Source organism: Tachypleus tridentatus, chromosome 3 (genome assembly GCF_004210375.1).
Source record: "Tachypleus tridentatus isolate NWPU-2018 chromosome 3, ASM421037v1, whole genome shotgun sequence".
NCBI classification, from domain to species: domain Eukaryota; kingdom Metazoa; phylum Arthropoda; class Merostomata; order Xiphosura; family Limulidae; genus Tachypleus; species Tachypleus tridentatus.
The window spans coordinates 42,476,298-42,497,436 of NC_134827.1; the positions used below are offsets into that span (position 1 = coordinate 42,476,298).

The 21,139-nt window shown below is 28.8% G+C and overlaps 1 protein-coding gene and 1 long non-coding RNA gene across 6 annotated transcripts in view; one reads left to right on the top strand and one right to left on the bottom strand.

Moving 5' to 3' along the window:
- The window catches only part of LOC143246750 (ionotropic receptor 25a-like), a 56,966-nt gene extending 42,581 nt beyond the window's left edge, over positions 1-14,385 (top strand). For 4 of the 5 annotated variants that reach the window (XM_076493855.1, XM_076493856.1, XM_076493857.1 and 1 more), the window contains 3 exons: positions 3,480-3,612; positions 7,575-7,702; positions 10,088-12,373. In XM_076493855.1, coding sequence (XP_076349970.1) covers positions 3,480-3,612; positions 7,575-7,702; positions 10,088-10,239 — 413 coding nt within the window. In that variant the 3' untranslated portion in view covers positions 10,240-12,373. Of the gene's footprint in view, positions 1-3,479; positions 3,613-7,574; positions 7,703-10,087; positions 12,374-14,264 lie in introns of those variants that run through there. The other variant, XM_076493853.1, reaches the window with a different exon arrangement.
- LOC143246760 (uncharacterized) lies at positions 14,172-17,907 on the bottom strand. The gene is made up of 2 exons (XR_013026140.1): positions 14,833-17,907; positions 14,172-14,395 (listed from the first exon to the last, which is right to left on the bottom strand). It is a non-coding gene; the product is annotated as an uncharacterized LOC143246760 (long non-coding RNA).
- Between the last annotated feature and the right edge of the window lie 3,232 nt (positions 17,908-21,139).

Below are 21,139 nucleotides of genomic sequence, written 5' to 3' on the forward strand. Positions count from 1 at the left end.
TAGATAAAACATGTTCCTTTCTGCATGAAATAGTACAACGATATATAAATATTTCTAGCTGTTGAAGTTGTTTGTATATACGTGTAAATGGCAGAACTAAAATATGATATTCAGTTTTTACGTGTGTTATTTATTTCTAAAAGTTAGTGTGTAACGTAGTTGTGTTTTGAAATAACTGGTACATATTTATTTAGCTTATGTGAGAATTAGAGAGGGTGTAAATATCATAAAATATTAAGGAACTTTGATAAAAACATTGAATTCTAGTATTATTACAGTTAACATATTTAGACATTTTAATTAACTGAAAAGCGATAATGAATTACGACGTGATTAGTATTTAATAACTCTCATCTTATGTAGTTATGTCTAACTACAGGTTAGACAAACGAACAAAAAGACTCGAAGAAGGGATCTTATATCCTTAGTGAACTGAACAAAAATAACTCGAAAAAGGATCTTACATCCTTAGTAAATTGAACAAAGACTCGAACAAGAGTCTTAGTGACTTGAACAAAAAGGACTCGAACAAGAGGTCTTATATCCTCAGTGACTTGAATAAAAAGGACTCGAACAAGAGGTCTTATATCCTCAGTGACTTGAATAAAAACGACTCAAAGAAGAGATCTTATATCCTTAGTGAATTGAACAAAAAGACTAACAAGAGGTCTTATATCCTTAGTGAATTGAACAAAAAGACTAACAAGAGGTCTTATATCCTTAGTGAATTGAACAAAAAGACTAACAAGAGACCTTATATCCTAGTGAATTAAATAAAAAGGACTCGAAGAAGGGATCTTATATCCTAGTGAATTAAACAAAAAGACTCGAACAAGAGGTCTTATATCCTTAATAGTTTTACGCTTCAATAACTTAGCCCTCAAAATGAGAAATCACATAACTCTACACCCTTTACATAGCGATATGTCTGTGGACAAGGAATGCTAGAAACCGGGTTTCAATACACGTGGTTGGCAGAGCACAGAGCCTATTATATAGCTACGTGCTTAACTCGGAACAAATCTTCTTGTAAGAATATCTGTGATTGTTTACTAGGAACATGTTTGAAGAAATACGTAGAATTTATGGAACAAAATGAATACACTTAAATTTCTATATAAATAACTGTTCGTAAAACTCTCCTGCAACTTATGAATTAAAATTACATAATAACATTTACTCATTGAAGATAGTAAGATTATATTTGTTTACTTTTGAATACATTCATAACTTATAGGGTCACGTAAATCTTATTACCTAGACAAGTTCAGTTTTGACACTGTGAAAGTTTTTCATTCTTTACAAGCAGTTTATATATTATTTTGTTCATTGTATATGTATTTTTTCTTCTATCATTTGATTCACCGAATATTTATTTGCCTTAAACGCTAGATAACTTGCCTTTAAATGAATATTAGCTCATTCAATTTGAGATACATACGTTATTCTGTTTGTTAAAATGTCGTTTATTTGTGAGTTAACCTTATTTCCTTGAGAAGTGTTTATTATTAACGATCTTACAAATTAGGTTTTCTTTTGTTTTCTTATGTATCTATTATTATTGTTAAGGTTATTTTTTCGATTTTAATATTAATAGCTTCGGTTTTGTATATTTATGTTTCATTTCGAAATGTCCTGGTCATAGTTGGTTTATTATTATTTTGTAAATATTTATTTTTAAGAGACTTAATGTTTTATATCCTGGTCGCTACGTTGTTATTTGTGAAAGTTTGAAACTAGAAGTGTAGGCAATTCTCATATTTAAGTTGGTATATCACACAACAATAGTACAGTTATACGCACTTGTAAAGGAAAACTTCAGTGAAGTTAGTTTTGTACAAAACACGTACTGGTAAGTGTGTGTAAAAAGAAATAAGCCTCATTAACTCAACGAGCTACATAACCTTTTAAACTGTAGGGCGTTTCAGGATAGTAAGTGGTAAGTTCGCTTTATAACGGTCTAAACCGAGTTAAAGAAAAGGTCTGAAGCTTTGTATTACAATACTTATTCAATTCAAAATGAATAAACTGACCAGACACTTTGTGTTACACTAATGAAAACAATACTTACTTAATTCAAAAGGAATAAACTGATCAGACACTTTGTGTTACACTAATGAAAACAATACTTACTTAATTCAAAAGGAATAAACTGGTCAGACACTTTGTGTTACACTAATGAAAACAATAGTTACTTAATTCAAAAGGAATTAACTGGTCAGACACTTTGTGTTACACTAATGAAAACAATACTTACTTAATTCAAAAGGAATTAACTGGTCAGACACTGTGTTACACTAATGAAAACAATACTTACTTAATTCAAAAGGAATTAACTGGTCAGACACTTTGTGTTACACTAATGAAAACAATATTTAATTCAAAAGGAATAAACTGGTCAGTCACTTTGTTACACTGATGAAAACAATACTTACTTAATTTAAAAGAAATAAACAAGCCAGACACTTCGTTTCGTACCAATCATAATATTTAATTCTGTGGCCAAACATGGACCGGAAACTTAGTGTTTGTATTAATGAAAGCAGTATTTATTTGGTTATATACACAAAGTCAGTGCGTATACTTGCTTTATGGTCACTGGATGCTTGTGTGCTATTGAACTGTTTCCACTGGTCTCGTTATTGAACCTGTAGATGAAACAATTCTATTAGGCAGAAGTCATCTACCAGTGACACATCCAGTTCTTCTTGACTGAGTTCAGCGGTCTTAAAATGTCTTTCTTTCCTCTTAATGTTGTTGAACTAAACAGTTCAACTGCACAAAACCACAATCTTTCCAGATTAAGGGGTTTCTCAAGCAGTGTTACAAAGGTTCGCTGTATAACAAGAGAAACAGCAGTATGAGTGAGAAAGTGAATCTTCACTTAACTAACAGAGTTCAAGTAGGAAAAACATGCTAGGCACGATGTTTTATACAAAATAAAAACAAACTTTATTAAATTACTTAGACAGATTAAGTATGCATACTGGACACTGTGTGGTCACATCTTACTACTATGTTTACGAATATGTCAGATTTGACATGCACACTAAAGTGTAAGTTATACACTTATTATCCATATTACTTACTATAATACATATTGTACACTTTTTATACATATTACTTACTATTATACATATTCACTTATTATCCATATTACTTAATATTACACGCTTATTATCCATATTATCCAATATTATACATATTAATATGTTTATTGTTTAGTTTTAAGTATTCAAGTGAGAAATGTTCCTACTAATTAATAGTATGTTTCATATACATATATTATTTTCGCTGCACTTTTTCCTGATCTCAGTTTAATAATCCTAAAACTGAACTTACGTAAGGAATGTTATCATTATATGAAAATCGGTAAATAATTACTTCGTATTTGGTGTAGATATTGCTTACTCATCAATATCGTTTAAAAGTAAGATTAAATAAATAAATAATGTTACACATTATACTTTTCTCAACAGCTGACTCCACTCAAGTTAAGTATGCAACTTTCTCGGATTGTGACTTGCAGGTTATAGGGGACGAATTCAGTCGCAAACCAATGGCTATCGCAGTGCAAGAAGGATCATACCTTAGGGACCAGCTATCTAGTGCGTGAGTGTTCTTTGTTTTCTTAAACATAATTAGACTTTTACGTTAATTTTACTTATTTTAAAACACAAACTACACATTCTGTTAATTACCAAAAATTGTATACTCTTATAACCACAGTCTGGTATCATGTAATTATTGAATAAATTCACTCGTTTCCACATGTCACTGATATATTAGTTGAAATAATGAATCGAAACCTACAAAAGAGAAATGAGCCACAGAAGACTGTTAGATATTTTGGCAATTGGGAAAACATATTTAATGATGTAGCAAAAACTGAAAGCCCGTGGGTTAAGATACCTGTGCCTATGAATTCGCTTCACCTGCAGCAACATATCATATTACACAGAGTCGTGAGTTTGTCAGAAATCCTGTTTTGAAACAATGGTAATTTGTTTGATTATGTTACGGTTCTAGTTATGTTTGATTGGATTATTTACTGTCTACTTTAATACAGAAAACTTAGTATAAAGTTGGGAAAAAAAAAAACACTTTGATTAAACATCAGGACTATTCCTCAATCCTAATGTGTATATCTTCTAATAAAAGTGTGCTACCTACATACAACAGGACTAGACATCTATTTCTTTATACAGAACACATTTATATAAATATGGCGATCAAACAGTATTACTTATGATACAAACCAAACCTGATATGTTGGAATATGTTCAACGTTTCACCATTAGCGTGATCATTTTTGAATATAAATTTATTTGTTCTGTGTTGTTTGAAAACACTTGCTAATATAAGATATATAAAATATAAGTTAAATACTAACATAAAATATATAATAGTATAAGTTAAATACTAACATAAGATATATATAACATAAGTTAAATACTAACATAATATATAAAAATACATAAGTTAAGTACTAACGTAAGATATATAATAATAAAAGTTAAATACTAACGTAAGAAAAAAAATATAAGTTAAGTACTAACGTAAGATATATATAACATAACTTAAATACTAACATAAGATATAAAAAATATAAGTTAAATACTAACGTAAGATATATAATAATATAAGTTAAGTACTAACGTAAGATATATATAACATAATTTAAATACTAACATAAGATATATAATAATATAAGTTAAATACTAACATAAGATATAAAAAATATAAGTTAAATACTAACCTAAGATATATATAACATAAGTTAAATACTAACATAAGATATATATAACATAAGTTAAATACTAACATAAGATATAAAAAAATAGAAGTAAAGTACTAACGTAAGATATATAATAATATAAGTTAAGTACTAACGTAAGATATATATAACATAAGTTAAATACTAACATAAGATATATAATAATATAAGTTAAATACTAACATAAGATATAAAAAATATAAGTTAAATACTAACATAAGATATATATATAACATAAGTTAAATACTAACATAAGATATAAAAAATAGAAGAAAAGTACTAACGTAAGATATATAATAATATAAGTTAAGTACTAACGTAAGATATATATAACATAAGTTAAATACTAACATAAGATATATAATAATATAAGTTAAATACTAACGTAAGATATATATAACATAAGTTAAATACTAACATAAGATATAAAAATATAAGTTAAATACTAACATAAGATATATATATAAGTTAAATACTAACATAAGATATATAATAATATAAGTTAAATACTAACATAAGATATATAAAAATATAAGTTAAATACTAACATAAGATATATAATAATATAAGTTAAATACTAACATAAGATATAAAAAAATATAAGTTAAGTACTAACGTAAGATATATAATAATATAAGTTAAGTACTAACGTAAGATATATATAACATAAGTTAAATACTAACATAAGATATATAATAATATAAGTTAAATACTAACATAAGATATATAATAATATAAGTTAAATACTAACATAAAATATAAAAAATTAAGTTAAAATATATAACATAAGTTAAATAACATATATAATAATATAAGTTAAATACTAACATAAGATATAAAAAAAAATATAAGTTAAATACTAACATAAGATATATAATAATATAAGTTAAATACTAACGTAAGATATATAAGTTAAGTACTAATAAGTATAAATAAGTTAAAACATAAGATATATAATAATATAAGTTAAATACTAACATAAGATATATAATAATATAAGTTAAATACTAACATAAGATATAAAAAATTAAGTTAAACACTAACATAAGATATAAAAAAATATAAATTAAATTCTAACATAAGATATATATAATAATAAAAGTTAAATACTAACGTAAGATATAAAAAAATATAAGTTAAGTACTAACGTAAGATATTTATAACATAAGTTAAATACTAACATAAGATATAAAAAATATAAGTTAAATACTAACATAAGATATATAATAATATAAGTTAAATACTAACATAAGATATAAAAAATATAAGTTAAACACTAACGTAAGATATAAAAAATATAAGTTAAGTACTAACGTAAGATATAATAATATAAATTAAATTCTAACATAAGATATATATAATAATATAAGTTAAATACTAACATAAGATATAAAAAATATAAGTTAAGTACTAACGTAAGATATATATAACATAAGTTAAATACTAACATAAGATATATATAATAATATAAGTTAAATACTAACATAAGATATAAAAAATATAAGTTAAGTACTAACGTAATATATATATAATATAAGTTAAATACTAACATAAGATATAAAAATATAGTTAAATACTAATATAAGTTAAATACTAACATAAGATATATAATAATATAAGTTAAATACTAACGTAAGATATATATAACATAAGTTAAATACTAAGATAAGATATAAAAAAATATAAGTTAAGTACTAACGTAAGATATATATAACATAAGATATAAAAATATAAGTTAAGTATTAACGTAAGATATATATAACATAAGATTTAAAAATATAAGTTAAATACCAACGTAAGATATAAAAATATAAGTTAAGTACTAACGTAAGATATATATAACATAAGTTAAATACTAACATAAGATATAAAAAATATAAGTTAAACACTAACATAAGATATATATAACATAAGTTAACTACTAACATAAGATATAAAAATATAAGTTAAGTACTAACGTAAGATATATATAACATAAGTTAAATACTAACATAAGATATTTAATAATATAAGTTAAATACTTCCATAAGATATATATAACATAAGTTAAATACTAACATAAGATATATAAAGTAGAAGTTAAATACTAACATAAGATATATAACATAAGTTAAATACTAACATAAGATATAAAAAAATATAAGTTAAGTACTAACGTAAGATATATATAACATAAGTTAAATACTAACATAAGATATATAATAATATAAGTTAAATACTAACGTAAGATATATAATAAGTAAAATACCAACGTAAGATACATACAAAAAGTTAAATGCTTCAGGAAGTTGTTTAAAACTGAACCGGACATCAATGGGCGTTTGTTAAACACTTTCAGTTAGTTTTGATAATGTAAGAATGAGTTGTTTAAAACTGAACAAGACATTGGTAAGAATGTTTACTTATCTATGCAGCTTCAGTCACAGATGCTACTCATAATCTGACGTTAGTGTGACAGTACAATGTAATAGAATATTCTTTTACACCTAAATTATATGTCAAAGCAGTTGATAATCTATCAGTTATTTTTTATCTCAATCTGACCGCAGTTAAGACAGATAAATCGCTCTGGAATCTGCAGTTTGAATCAGATTTCAGATGAGTTAATAAATCTGTGACGGATTGTATATTGAGCCCTTTAAGAATGAAGTGACAAAATTAGGTTGAATTGTTTGTTGGGAGTGTTTACTGAATCAAACATTGATGATACTGTATAGTTCACAGGACTGTAGAACCGGATTGATTATCTCTGAGATTAGAATTTTTATTGTATCTTATTTATATCCTTATATTATAGGATTCTAGAACTGTTAAATCAGAGGAAACTTGAAGAACTGAAGGAAAAATGGTGGAATACAAACTCTAAACTTCTGGCTTGTGAGGAATCAGAAGAACGTAATGACGGAATTGGAATTGAAAACATTGGTAGGTTTTGCTCATAGGCTTGCTTGAAATTGTGTACTGAACTATTATAAAAATATTTTATTGGTGTATCTAACATGAATAAGTAACTAGCTGTGCTTACTGTTATTGTTTTCCTAGTTATTTAGCTGAAGAATACTACAAAGTAAGCCTGTAATAATGTACATTGAGAGAGCTCATCTTCAGGTGTCGTTTTATGGGTTTTTAGAAACACCGTTGTTGGCTGGATATGAAAGCAATCTTTATGAACTTGTGGTTTATGAGTTTATTAATTATAGAGTCCCAAATAACATAAAACATATTTAAACAGTACCTACTCTCAGTGCTATGATACTCAACAACAAATTATTTTTGTGCTATATCACGTGGTTAACATGCGCATAATCTGTTCGGGAATTCCACAAATGTTTTCCTCGTTAAAAAATTGTAAAATGGACAAAAAGTTACAAATTGTCAATATCGCTTCGTGATGACGAGAAACCCATTTGAAATGAAAATGTATTCTCAAGGCCTAAGCAGGTAGAAACAGTATTCTGTACTTTATTTTAATTAAAGTGCAAAAACCCGTCTTGAGAATATCTGTTTGGACCCTGTAAAGAGTGTCTTTTTACTAAATCCATCTTACATTGGTTGAAATATTGCTAATTGACCAAAACCACTACAATTATGGGCTTATTTAAGCTTTTTACCATCCCAAATGACCCAAAATGGACATATTCCACATTTCTGTGTATATTGTTCTCGTATTTGTCAAATATCTTGGTAACAACTCCTACAGTAATTTGCCGAAGTCATGACAGAAAAAAACCAACCCTAGAATCATGCTTTTAGATCCCTACAATTATGAAAAACAGGCGAGTTCACCTAATTTTTTGTCGATGAGTGGGACTTGTAAAAAAATATTTTTGGGTTAAATCTAAAGTAAATTGGTCAAAATATGGCCGACTGATTGACCACAAACTTTAAAAATTGACTTTTGATATCGTAGGATCAAATGAATTTATATTATTAAAATGATAAATTTTGTGAGGTGTCATTAAATACATTGCTATAAGTTTCAATGGTAATTATTAACTTTGATCTGATAAATAAGTGGTTATTTTATGTCTCTCAGTGTGGAAGTTAACAGTAGATCTTTTACGCATTAGCAGTAACTAAAAGCTGTAATTATTAACGGTAAGGCTAATAACTTTATTTGGTAAATAATTTGCTATTTTGGGCTGTTAAATATCGTTTTTAACAATTATGAATGTTGCTCGTATTTTCTTAGAGACAGATAGAGGGGATTCGTCTTTCTTATGTATGCACGTTTTATGAGGACTCATTGATAAATGTTGAAAGAAATATTCATTAAAAATAACAAAAATTATATTTACTCAAATGTAACAACAATGTGTCAGTTTCTAGTAACTGTTAAAAGGCAGACAAACTGAAATATCCATCTTTATGTTTTAACTGCACTATATCAAACTGGCTAGAAGTATGTAGATGTAAACAACTAATAAAAATCTTCTGGTATGTACTTAGTGGGCATCCTGGACCTGATGTGAAAAACTAATTCTGGTACGTACTTAGTGGGGATTCTGGTCCTGATGTGAACAACTAATTCTGGTACGTACTTAGTGGGCATCCTGGACCTGATGTGAACAACTAATTCTGGCACGTACTTAGTGGGGATCCTGGTCCTGATGTGAACAACTAATTCTGGTACGTACTTAGTGGGGATCCTGGTCCTGATGTAAACAACTAATTCTGGTACGTACTTAGTGGGCATCCTGGTCCTGATGTGAACAACTAATTCTGGTACGTACTTAGTGGGCATCCTGGCCCTGATGTGAACATCTGGTTCTGGTAGGTACTTAGTACGCATCCTGGACCTAAAGTAAGAGTTTACGTCATAATTATATGCTAAATATATTGGTTAAGCTTCTAGCTTTCAATAATGTATGGTAGCATGTATAATTTGTGGTCCAAAATGAAGGTTTGTTCTCAACCCTTCTCCTTACTATGCTTCTGAAAGTATGTTTATTAACCTTGCATCAATAGATAGGTTGCTATTGTTAAATAAATAAATGAGGTATTTCACATTTCATTCGTATAAGGCAAACAGGTGTGTGAACTTCTGTTGAATAAACTGTCAATAATAATCTTTGAATTTTAGCACATGAATACATTTCACTGGACTTAACACGAGTACATTTCAATGGACTTACTTTTCTCAGTTTCAATACTCAAATTTACAAGGTTTACATGATATTACAATTTCACTTTAAGGGTTGTCAGAGTAAAACTAAATTTTGTTTATTATTTTCTAATTAAAGATACTATTTAGTGTAAAGATAAACAGGTGAAATAGAAGAATAAAATATTCTGTTTATACATTTTTAGGTGGAGTTTTTATAGTGATCGGTGTAGGTGTAGTAATAGCCTGTCTCACCCTGTTTGCCGAACATTTGTACTACAAAACATTCCAACCTGCCACAAAGATTGTGCCTGTTAAGAAGTACCAGATAAGTTCACCGAAAATAAACAGATACTGAAACAGGTTATCTTAAGGAATGATGTAAGAATGAAAGGTTGTTTCTATGCTTTATTCATTAATAACAAACCTCCATATATGTTACTGTTCGAGATTTGTAGTAGTGTTCCGACGAGTTTACTAAATATAATATAAATTTGACATTAAATTATCAGTTATAATTTAAGGCTTTCTGTATATTATGTATTGACACTTGTAACGTTTCCACGCTAAATAACCCACAATCCTAGTTTAATATATGTTCTATAGTAAAACATGTAATGAGCACAGTCTTTATATATAATGATGAAAGTTTTTATCTATGTAGTAGAATAATTATGGTTATTTATATTTAAACTCTTTAATGTTTCAAGTAAAACACACAACAAGTAAGGTACGGTTATTTATGTTTACAGTTATGTAATGTTTCAAATAGAACACACAACAAGTAAGGTACGATTATTTATGTTTACAGTTATGTAATGTTTCAAATAGAACACACAACAAGTAAGGTACGATTATTTATGTTTGCAGTTATGTAATGTTTCAAATAGAACACACAACAAGTAAGGTACGATTATTTATGTTTACAGTTATGTAATGTTTCAAATAGAATACACAACAGGTAAGGTACGATTATTTATGTTTACAGTTATGTAATGTTTCAAATAGAACACACAACAAGTAAGGTACGATTATTTATGTTTACAGTTATGTAATGTTTCAAATAGAACACACAACAAGTAAGGTACGATTATTTATGTTTACAGTTATGTAATGTTTCAAGTAAAACACACAACAAGTAAGGTATGGTTATTTATGTTTACAGTTATGTAATGTTTCAAATAGAACACACAACAAGTAAGGTACGATTATTTATGTTTTCAGTTATGTAATGTTTCAAATAGAACACACAACAAGTAAGGTACGATTATTTATGTTTACAGTTATGTAATGTTTCAAATAGAACACACAACAAGTAAGGTACGGTTATTTATGTTTACAGTTATGTAATGTTTCAAATAGAACACACAACAAGTAAGGTACGATTATTTATGTTTACAGTTATGTAATGTTTCAAATAGAACACACAACAAGTAAGGTACGATTATTTATGTTTACAGTTATGTAATGTTTCAAGTAAAACACACAACAAGTAAGGTATGGTTATTTATGTTTACAGTTATGTAATGTTTCAAATAGAACACACAACAAGTAAGGTACGATTATTTATGTTTTCAGTTATGTAATGTTTCAAATAGAACACACAACAAGTAAGGTACGATTATTTATGTTTACAGTTATGTAATGTTTCAAATAGAACACACAACAAGTAAGGTACGGTTATTTATATTTACAGTTCTGTAATGTTTCAAGTAAAACACACAACAAGTAAGGTATGGTTATTTATGTTTACAGTTATGTAATGTTTCAAATAGAACACACAACAACTACAGTATGGCTATTTATGTTTACAGTTCTGTAATGTTTCAAGTAAAACACACAACAAGTACAGAACGGTTATCTATATTTAAATTCTGTAATGTTTCAAATAAGACACACAACAAGTAAGGTACGATTATTTATGTTTACAGTTCTGTAATGTTTCAAATAGAACACACAACAAGTAAGGTACGATTATTTATATTTACAGTTCTGTAATGTTTCAAATAGAACACACAACAAGTAAGGTACGATTATTTATGTTTTCAGTTATGTAATGTTTCAAATAGAACACACAACAAGTAAGGTACGATTATTTATGTTTACAGTTCTGTAATGTTTCAAATAGAACACACAACAAGTAAGGTACGGTTATTTATATTTACAGTTCTGTAATGTTTCAAATAAAACACACAACAAGTAAGGTATGATTATTTATGTTTACAGTTATGTAATGTTTCAAATAGAACACACAACAACTACAGTATGATTATTTATGTTTACAGTTCTGTAATGTTTCAAATAAAACACACAACAAGTAAGGTACGATTATTTATGTTTTCAGTTATGTAATGTTTCAAGTAAAACACACAACAAGTACAGAACGGTTATCTATATTTAAATTCTGTAATGTTTCAAATAAGACACACAACAATTATGGTTTGGTTATTAATATATAAGTTCTATGGTGTTTGAAATAAAATACACAACAAGGACAGTACAGTTATTTATATTTAAGTTCTGTAATATTTCAAATAAGACACACAACATGTACAGTATGATTATTTATATTATGTTTGTAGTAAAGGAAACAAAAAGTATAGTATGGGTTATTTATATTGACATTTCTGTAATGTTCCAAATAAAACACAAAACAAGTACAGTATGGTTATATATATTTCAATTCTGTTATGTTTAAAATAAAACACAAAACAAATACAGCATGGTTATTTATTATTGTACTTCTGTAATGTTTCAAATAAAACTCACAACAAGTATAGTATATTTACATTTACAGTTCTGCTATGTTTCAAATACAACACAGAAAGTACATTATGATTTTTATATATAAAAATGATTCTGTAATGATTCAATTTAAAACATAAGAAGTACAGTATGATTATTTATATTTACAATTATGTAATGTTTCAAATAAAACACATAACAAGTACAGTTTCGTTATTTATATTATTCAATTCAGTAATGTTTAGAATAAAACACAACAAGTAAAGTATGGTTATTTATATTTAGAGTTTTGTGATGTTCGAAATAAAACACACAATGAGTAGTATATGGTTATTTATATTTAAGTTCCTTAATGTTTCAAATAAAACACACAACAAGTATGGTGTGGTTATGTAGATTTACAGTTCTGTAATATTTCAAATAAAATACACAACAAGTACAGTGTAGTTATTTATATTCATACTTCTGTAATGTTTAAAATGAACCACACAACAAATACAATATGGTTATTTGTATTTACTGTTCTTTAATGTTTAAAATGAACCACACAACAACTACAATATAGTTATTTATATTTACTGTTCTTTAATGTTTAAAATGTACCACACAACAAGTACAATATGGTTATTTGTATTTAATGTTTAAAATGAACCACACAACAAACTACTATATGGTTATTTCTATTTACTGTTCTTTAATGTTTAAAATGAACCACACAACAAATACTATTTTTATTTATATTTGCAGTTATTTAATGTTTCAAATAAAACACATAACAAGAACAGTATGGTTATTTATGTCTACAGTTCTCTATATTTTGAAATAAAATACACAACAAGTACAGTGTGATTATTTACATTTACAGTTCTGTAGTGTTTGAATGCAGGACAAGTACAGTATGGTTTTTTATATTTATGTTCTGTAATGATTCAATTTAAAGTCACAAGAAGTTCAGTATGGTTTTTTATATTTATGTTCAGTTATGGTTGTAGTAAAGCTCACAAAACGTACAGTAAGGTTATTTATTATTACAGTTGTGTAATGTCTCAAGTAAAACATATAACAAGTACAGTATACTTTTTTATATTCACAGTTCTGTTATGGTTAAAATAACACATTCAACAAGTACAATATGTCCATTTGTATTGAAATTCTGTAATGTTTCGAAGAAAACACACAACAAGCACAATGCAGTTATTTATATTTTAGTTCTGTAATATTTTAAATAAAATAGGCTATAAGTACAGTATTGTTATTTATATCTATAGTTTTGTAATGTTTCAGTTAAAACACAATATGTACAGTATGGTTATCTGTTTTTAAATTCTATAATGTTTGAAATTAAACACAACAATTACAGTATGGATATATATATATATATATACAGTTCTCTAATGATTCAAATGAAATACACAACAAGTATAGTGAGGTTACTTCTGTTTACAGTTCAGTAATGTTTCAAAGGAAACAAACAACCTGTACAGTATGATTATTTATTATTACGGTTGTGTAATGTATGAAATAAAACGCACAACAAATACAATATGGATATTTATATTTACAGTTTATTATGCTTCAAACAAATCACACTACAAGTACAGTATTGTTATTTATATTTATTGTTCTGTAATGTTTCAGTTAAAACACACACAAAGTACAGTATTGTTACCCCTCCTGCTAGTACAGCGGTATCTCCACAAATTTACAACGCTAAAATCAGCGGTTCGATTCCTCTCGGTGAGCTTAGTAGATAGCCCGATATGGTTTTGCTATAAGAAAAACACACAATATAGTGTTTATATATTAATAGTTCTATAATTTTTCAAATAAAACACATAATAAATACAATATGATAATTAACATTTACAGTTCTGTAACGTTTCAAATAAAATAGAACAACTACAGTATAGTGATTTATATTTGCAGTTCTGTAATGTTTCAAATAAAACACACATTAAGTACAGTATATGTTTGGTTGGTTGGTTGATTTAGTGTTTTATGGCACAAAGTAGTAAGGCTGTCTGCTCCAAACGTGCGGTAAAAAGTTAAAAGTAAATAGTAAAATTCATAAAAGAAAATTAAGGTAAAAGAAAACAAAGTTTGAAAAAAAAACATAAATAGCATAAAACCAATGTTTACATCTAGTCTACAACGTCAAAAGATAAACTACAGTAATTCAAGTTGTAAAGGACTTTCTCTAGCGTACCTTTAATAATCATAACTCGCCAGGAAGCCAAACAGGTAAGTACAAAAACCACCGTTAGTCACCTGAAGTTGGTCTTTCCACTCCTGGTTCTGAGTTATTTGACGTTATGGCCGTTTTCAAAAAGGAAAGTAATAAAAAGGTTTTAAAAGACGTGTAGCAAAATTATAATAATAACTCGCCAGGATAACTAACGGGTAGTTGGCCTTTTCAGTCCTGGTTTCGAGTTATTTAATGTTACGGCTACTTTCTAATTTCAAATCGAACTAGATGAACTGTGATTTTTAAAAGGGAGCCACATTAAAAAGGTGTAATGTATAAATTAAAAACATTAAATGGTATTAAAAAGATTAATGGCCTTTCAAAAACTAAAGACGTAACCAAGGTGGACAGTGTCACCATCACCAATAACACTGTCTAATGTTATGGACAAACCTTGGGACAGAACATGTTTAAAATGGTGCCAGGATTGAGAATCGTAACGATGAAAAGAAAGTAAAATATGGCTTATTTGAGTGTTATACAAACTACACACTGGTGCATCAGTTTTAGATAAAAGAAAACGATGAGTTAAAAAACTGTGACCAATGTGTAATCTAATTAGAACAACTTCCTCTTTCCGATCTTATAGAAACAAGACTGCCAAAGTCCAATATAGGGTCTTATTTAGAAAAGCTTGTTTTCGTGTTGCTCACTCCAAAGACCGTAGTTCATGTATGGAACAGGCACAGCGGTGATAGTGCCAGAGCAGATAGATTTAGCTGCCATGTCAGCGAGCTCGTTCCCGCGAATACCAACGTGGCACGGTATCCAGAAAAACTGGATAGAAGTAGACGTTAAAGGTAAATGGGCCAGTCAGTTTTGAATATCGGTGAAAACAGGGTGTGAACTAACGTAAAGTGATTCCATGGCCAGTAGAGAACTAAGAGAATCAGTATAAATAGTGCAGTTTGAGAACTGCTTAGCTTCTATGTGATACAGGGCAAGAGAAATGGCATACAGTTCAGCAGTGAACACAGAAGTTGTAGAGGGGATTCTGCGCGCAACCACCAAACCAACACAAACAATGGCAGAGCCCACAAATTCACCTGATTTCGAACCATCTGTATAAATAGGAATGGAAGAATGGTTAAAAAGATGTCCAGCAAATAACAGACAATATTTCCAATCGGGAATGTCTACTTTTCTCAGATTACTTAAAGATAGGTTACAATTGAGGACTGTAAGAAGCCACGGTGGGTTGGGCTGACGAGTGGATACAGCAACGTTATCCAAGGTCAGACCCAGTTCATCCAACTTCGCCTGGATACGAAAGCCGAAAGGAGCAATGGCAGACCGTCTTGTCTGAAAAAGCATGGCCCATCGAGGAAGGAAAACACAACCCCAGGTAGGATGCTTTGGTAAGGAACAAAGTTTTGAAGCATATAGTAAAGTGGAGGTGCAAAAAAGGTTCATGAAACTCTATGTATAATGTCTGAAATGGGAAAGTGCGGAGAACCCCAGTGCAGAACCGAAGACCTTGATGATGAATAGGGTCTAGCATCATTAAGGCTGATGATCTGGCAGAGCCATAGACCAGTAATCCATAGTCGAGTTTACAGTATATTTATATATATTTAAGCTCTGTGATGTTTGAAATAAAACACACAAGTACAACATGGTTTTTCATATTTGCAGTCATGTAATGTTTCAAATAAAGCACACAAGTACGATATGGTTATTTATATTAGTCAGTTCAATAATGTTTAAAATAAAACACGCACGTGTATATTATGGTTATATTTAAGTTCTGTGATGTTCTACATAAAATACACAATGAGTACTGTATGGTTATTTATATTTAAGTTCTTTAATGTTTCAAATAAAACACAAAACAAGTACAGTATTATAATTTATATTTACAGTTGTATAATGTTTCAAATAAAACGCACAAAAAGTACAGTATTATAATTTATATTTACAGTTCTGTAATATTTTAAGTAAAATACACAACAAGTACAGTGTGGTTATTTATATTTATACTTCTGTTATGTTTAAAATTAACCACCCAACAACTATAGTATGGTTATTTGTATTTACAGTTCTCTTATGTTTCAAGTAAATTACACAAGAAATCCAATATGGTTATTTGGATTTATAGTTCTGTAATGTTTCAAATAAAAGGTACAGTTTGGTTATTTATATCTCCAGTTCTGTAATATATAAAATTAAACACACAAGAAGTACGATATGGTTATCTATACTTACAGTTCCATAATGTTTCAAATAAAATATACAAAGGTTACAGTATTGTTATTTATATCTATAGTTCTGTAATGTTTCAAATAAACATACAAAAAGTTTCGTATGGTTATTTATATCTACAGTTCTGTAATGTTTCAAATAAAATACGCAATAATTACATATTGTTACTTACATTTACACTTCTGTAATGTTTTAAATGAAACATACAACAAGTACAGTGTGGTTATTTATTTTTAATATTCTCTAATGTTTGAAATAAAACACACCAGAAGAACAATGTGGCTAATTATAACTACAATTACATTATGTTTCAAATAAAACCCACAAGAAGAACAGTATGGCTATTTATATTTACAGATCTCTAATGTTTCAATTAAAACACCCAACAAGTACAGTATACTTATTTATATTCACTGTTCTCTGATGTTTGAAATAAAACACACTACGCTTACAGTACGGTTATTTATATTTACAGTTTTGTAATGTTTCGAATAAAATACACAACAAGTATGGTTTTGCTATTGATACTGACAGTCTGTAATGTTTGAACCAAAACAGACAAAAGTATAGTTTGGGTATTTGTATTCACAGTTATGTAATGTTTGAAATAAAAACACAAGTACGGTATTGTTGATATTTACAGTTCTTTTATGTTTGAAGTAAAATATTCAACTACGATGTGGTTATTTGTATTTACATTTGTGTAATGATTCAAATAAAATATAAACAAGTACGGTGTGGTTATTTATCTTTTAGTTCCGTAATGTTTGAAATAAAACACAAGACAAGTAGAGTACGGTTATTTATATTTAAGTTTGTTAATGTTTGAACTAAACATACACAGGTACAACTACATTTATGGGAATATAAATACAACGGCTACTGGATATTTATAAAGAAACAAATACAACAGGTATAATCTGGTTATTAACGCAGTGTTATATGGGAATATAACCGGTTATAGAATATTGAAAGACAACAGTGGGGTATGGTTAATCCCGTAATACTGAAATGACAGTAGAGTGATGTGGGAATATAACCAGCTATAGAATATTGAAAGAAACAAATCCCTTATTAACGCAGTGTGATGTGGGAATATAACCGGCTATAGAATATTGAAAGAAACAAATCCCTTACTGATGCAGTGTGATGTGGGAATATAACCGGCTATAGAATATTGAAAGAAACAAATCCCTTACTAACGCAGTGTGATGTGGGAATATAACCGGCTATAGAATATTGAAAGAAACAAATCCCTTACTAACGCAGTGTGATGTGGGAATATAACCGGCTATAGAATATTGAAAGAAACAAATCCCTTACTAACGCAGTGTGATGTGGGAATATAACCGGCTATAGAATATTGAAAGAAACAAATCCCTTACTAACGTAGTGTGATGTGGAATATAACCGGCTACAGAATATTGAAAGAAACAAATCCCTTACTAACGCAGTGTGATGTGGGAATATAACCGGCTATAGAATATTGAAAGAAACAAATCCTTTACTAACGCAGTGTGATGTGAGAATATAACCGGCTATAGTATATTGAAAGAAACAAATCCCTTACTAACGCAGTGTGATGTGGGAGTATAACCGGCTATAGAATATTGAAAGAAACAAATCCCTTACTAACGCAGTGTGATGTGGGAATATAACCGGCTATAGAATATTGAAAGAAACAAATCTCTTACTAACGCAGTGTGATGTGGGAATATAACCAGCTATAGAATATTGAAAGAAACAAATCCCTTACTAACGTAGTGTGATGTGGGAATATAACCGGCTATAGAATTTTGAAAGAAACAAATCCCTTACTAACGCAGTGTGATGTGGGAATATAACCGGTTATAGAATACTGGAAGAAACAAATCCCTTACTAACGCAGTGTGATGTGGAAATATAATCGGCTATAGAATATTGAAAGAAAGAAATTGCTTACCCACGTAATGGACTCTTAGAATATAATTCACCATCTTTGTTCTCTGTCTGTTATCGATGAAGTCGTATGAAACTTAAGTTTAGCGTTCATTTTTCAATTATTTTGAAATGTTCTGTTAAGTGAACATGTCCTATAACAAATGTTCTATATGTAAGAAGTTAACGTAACTTATGACAAACATTATTGAAATGTGATGTGATAACAAACGTTATATATTATTTTTTTATTCACGAGGATTGATATTTGCAGCATTTTTACCAGTTTGAATTTATTTGATTTATTTATGTTATTATACAATTTATATGGTTTTATCAGGAATTATATTACATGGTATTCATTTATCAACCAGTGATTGTAGAATCAATGATTAATAAAGTGTAGGTTGACTCAAACCAACCGGTGCTCTTGCACAGGGTTCACAACTCGTAGGATACTCTTACCTCTGGATCAATAAAAATGTGTTAAAGAGATTCCATAGATACATGTAATTACAATGTCAACTGGTTTGATATAAACTAACTGAAGTAGTTAATCACATTTTTGTTTCACTATGAGGGGAAATTTATAGAAACGTTTTTAATTAACTACCTTTGTCTCTAAGTTACAAGACTAAAAACATAAAACCTTTATACCTTAATGATGTTTAAATGTTGTATTCTGAGAGAATTTTAACATGTTAGTAATACAGAGAACTGTCCTAATATTCACCTATCAAATACTGTGCCCTCCTAACGGTTGTGTGTTTGCGGACTTACAATACTAGAAAGCGAATTTCGATACTTGTGGTGAGCAGAGCATAGATAGCCCGTTACGTAACTTTGTTCAAACAAAAAAAACTAAATACTGTATCCACCTTTCGGAAGGAGACAAAACTTTTCCAATTAGCCTTAAACGTCTTTAATCTGGCACTGTTTAAAGTAACTTTTGCTGAAATCTTAAGGTTTGAATATATTACTTTGATGGTATTTGGTTATATATTTAAATGCTGCCTGGTGTCTCGTCAGTATTTCCTAGCAAGTGAGATAGGTCGGCTGGAGAATATGAAACAATGCTTTGGGTGTGTTTGTTCTCAGGTTTACGGAATGAAGGTAGGTTTTATATTCTTATCTAGATATAAAACACAGTATAGTCTGGTGTTTAAGGTGTTAAATCATCAGCTCAACTTGAGGAATCAATTCGTCCACCAAGTAAACTCGCCCCTTCAGCTGAAAGTGCGTTATTATGTCATGGTCAGCCCCACTACTGATTGACAAAGAGTAACCCAAGGATTTGCGATAGGCGGCGTTAACGAGCTGTCTTCCCTCTAGTTTATCGCTTGAAAATTAGGATAATCTTTGAGTAGCTTTACACGAAACTCAATAAACAAAAACAGCGGAAAGTCTACGGATTTACAACGCTAAAATAAGGGATTCGATTTCCCTCTGTGGACATAGCAGATAGCCCGGTATGGCTTTTTTTATAAGAAAAACAAATACACACTTTATTTATTTAAACTACATATGTATATTTAAGAGGTTATTACACTTCACCTCTCTGTTCCTTTCTGTCGTATCTTAATAACAACCTTGAACCTAGCTAACTTCTGTGGATGGGCGAAATTTCATCAGTTTAATATTACATACTAAAACTGTGATACAAAACAGTTTACAAATTAATATTACCATTGTTTATTTAATAGTTTTTATAATTATTATCTCTACCTAAAGTAACGTTATTCATGAAGGTAAAAAACATTTAGAATAAAGAAGTCTTAATAGAAATGAGATAAACACTCTACAACCCGAGCGTCTATAACCTGAGCGTCTACAACCCAAGCGCTTTCGAAAGGTGGGCTTTTCTTCTTCAGGGGTAAACTTGGTTAACGTTACAGTAAAAATGTTAAGTAATACTGTTCCATGTTTAATGGGATTAATTCACTAGAACTTTCTACAGAGATTATTCACATTTATTACAGCTGTTTTACTTATTTTGATTTTTGTTATTCATAAAAACTCACATTTATTTTAACTGAACAACGTCGCTGTTCATTTCTGTATTCATAAAGTACAGTTTGTAGTTGTGTTACATTTAACTCTACTCGTGTATTACAGCAAGTAATAAATAGAAAAGACATATTACCAAGAA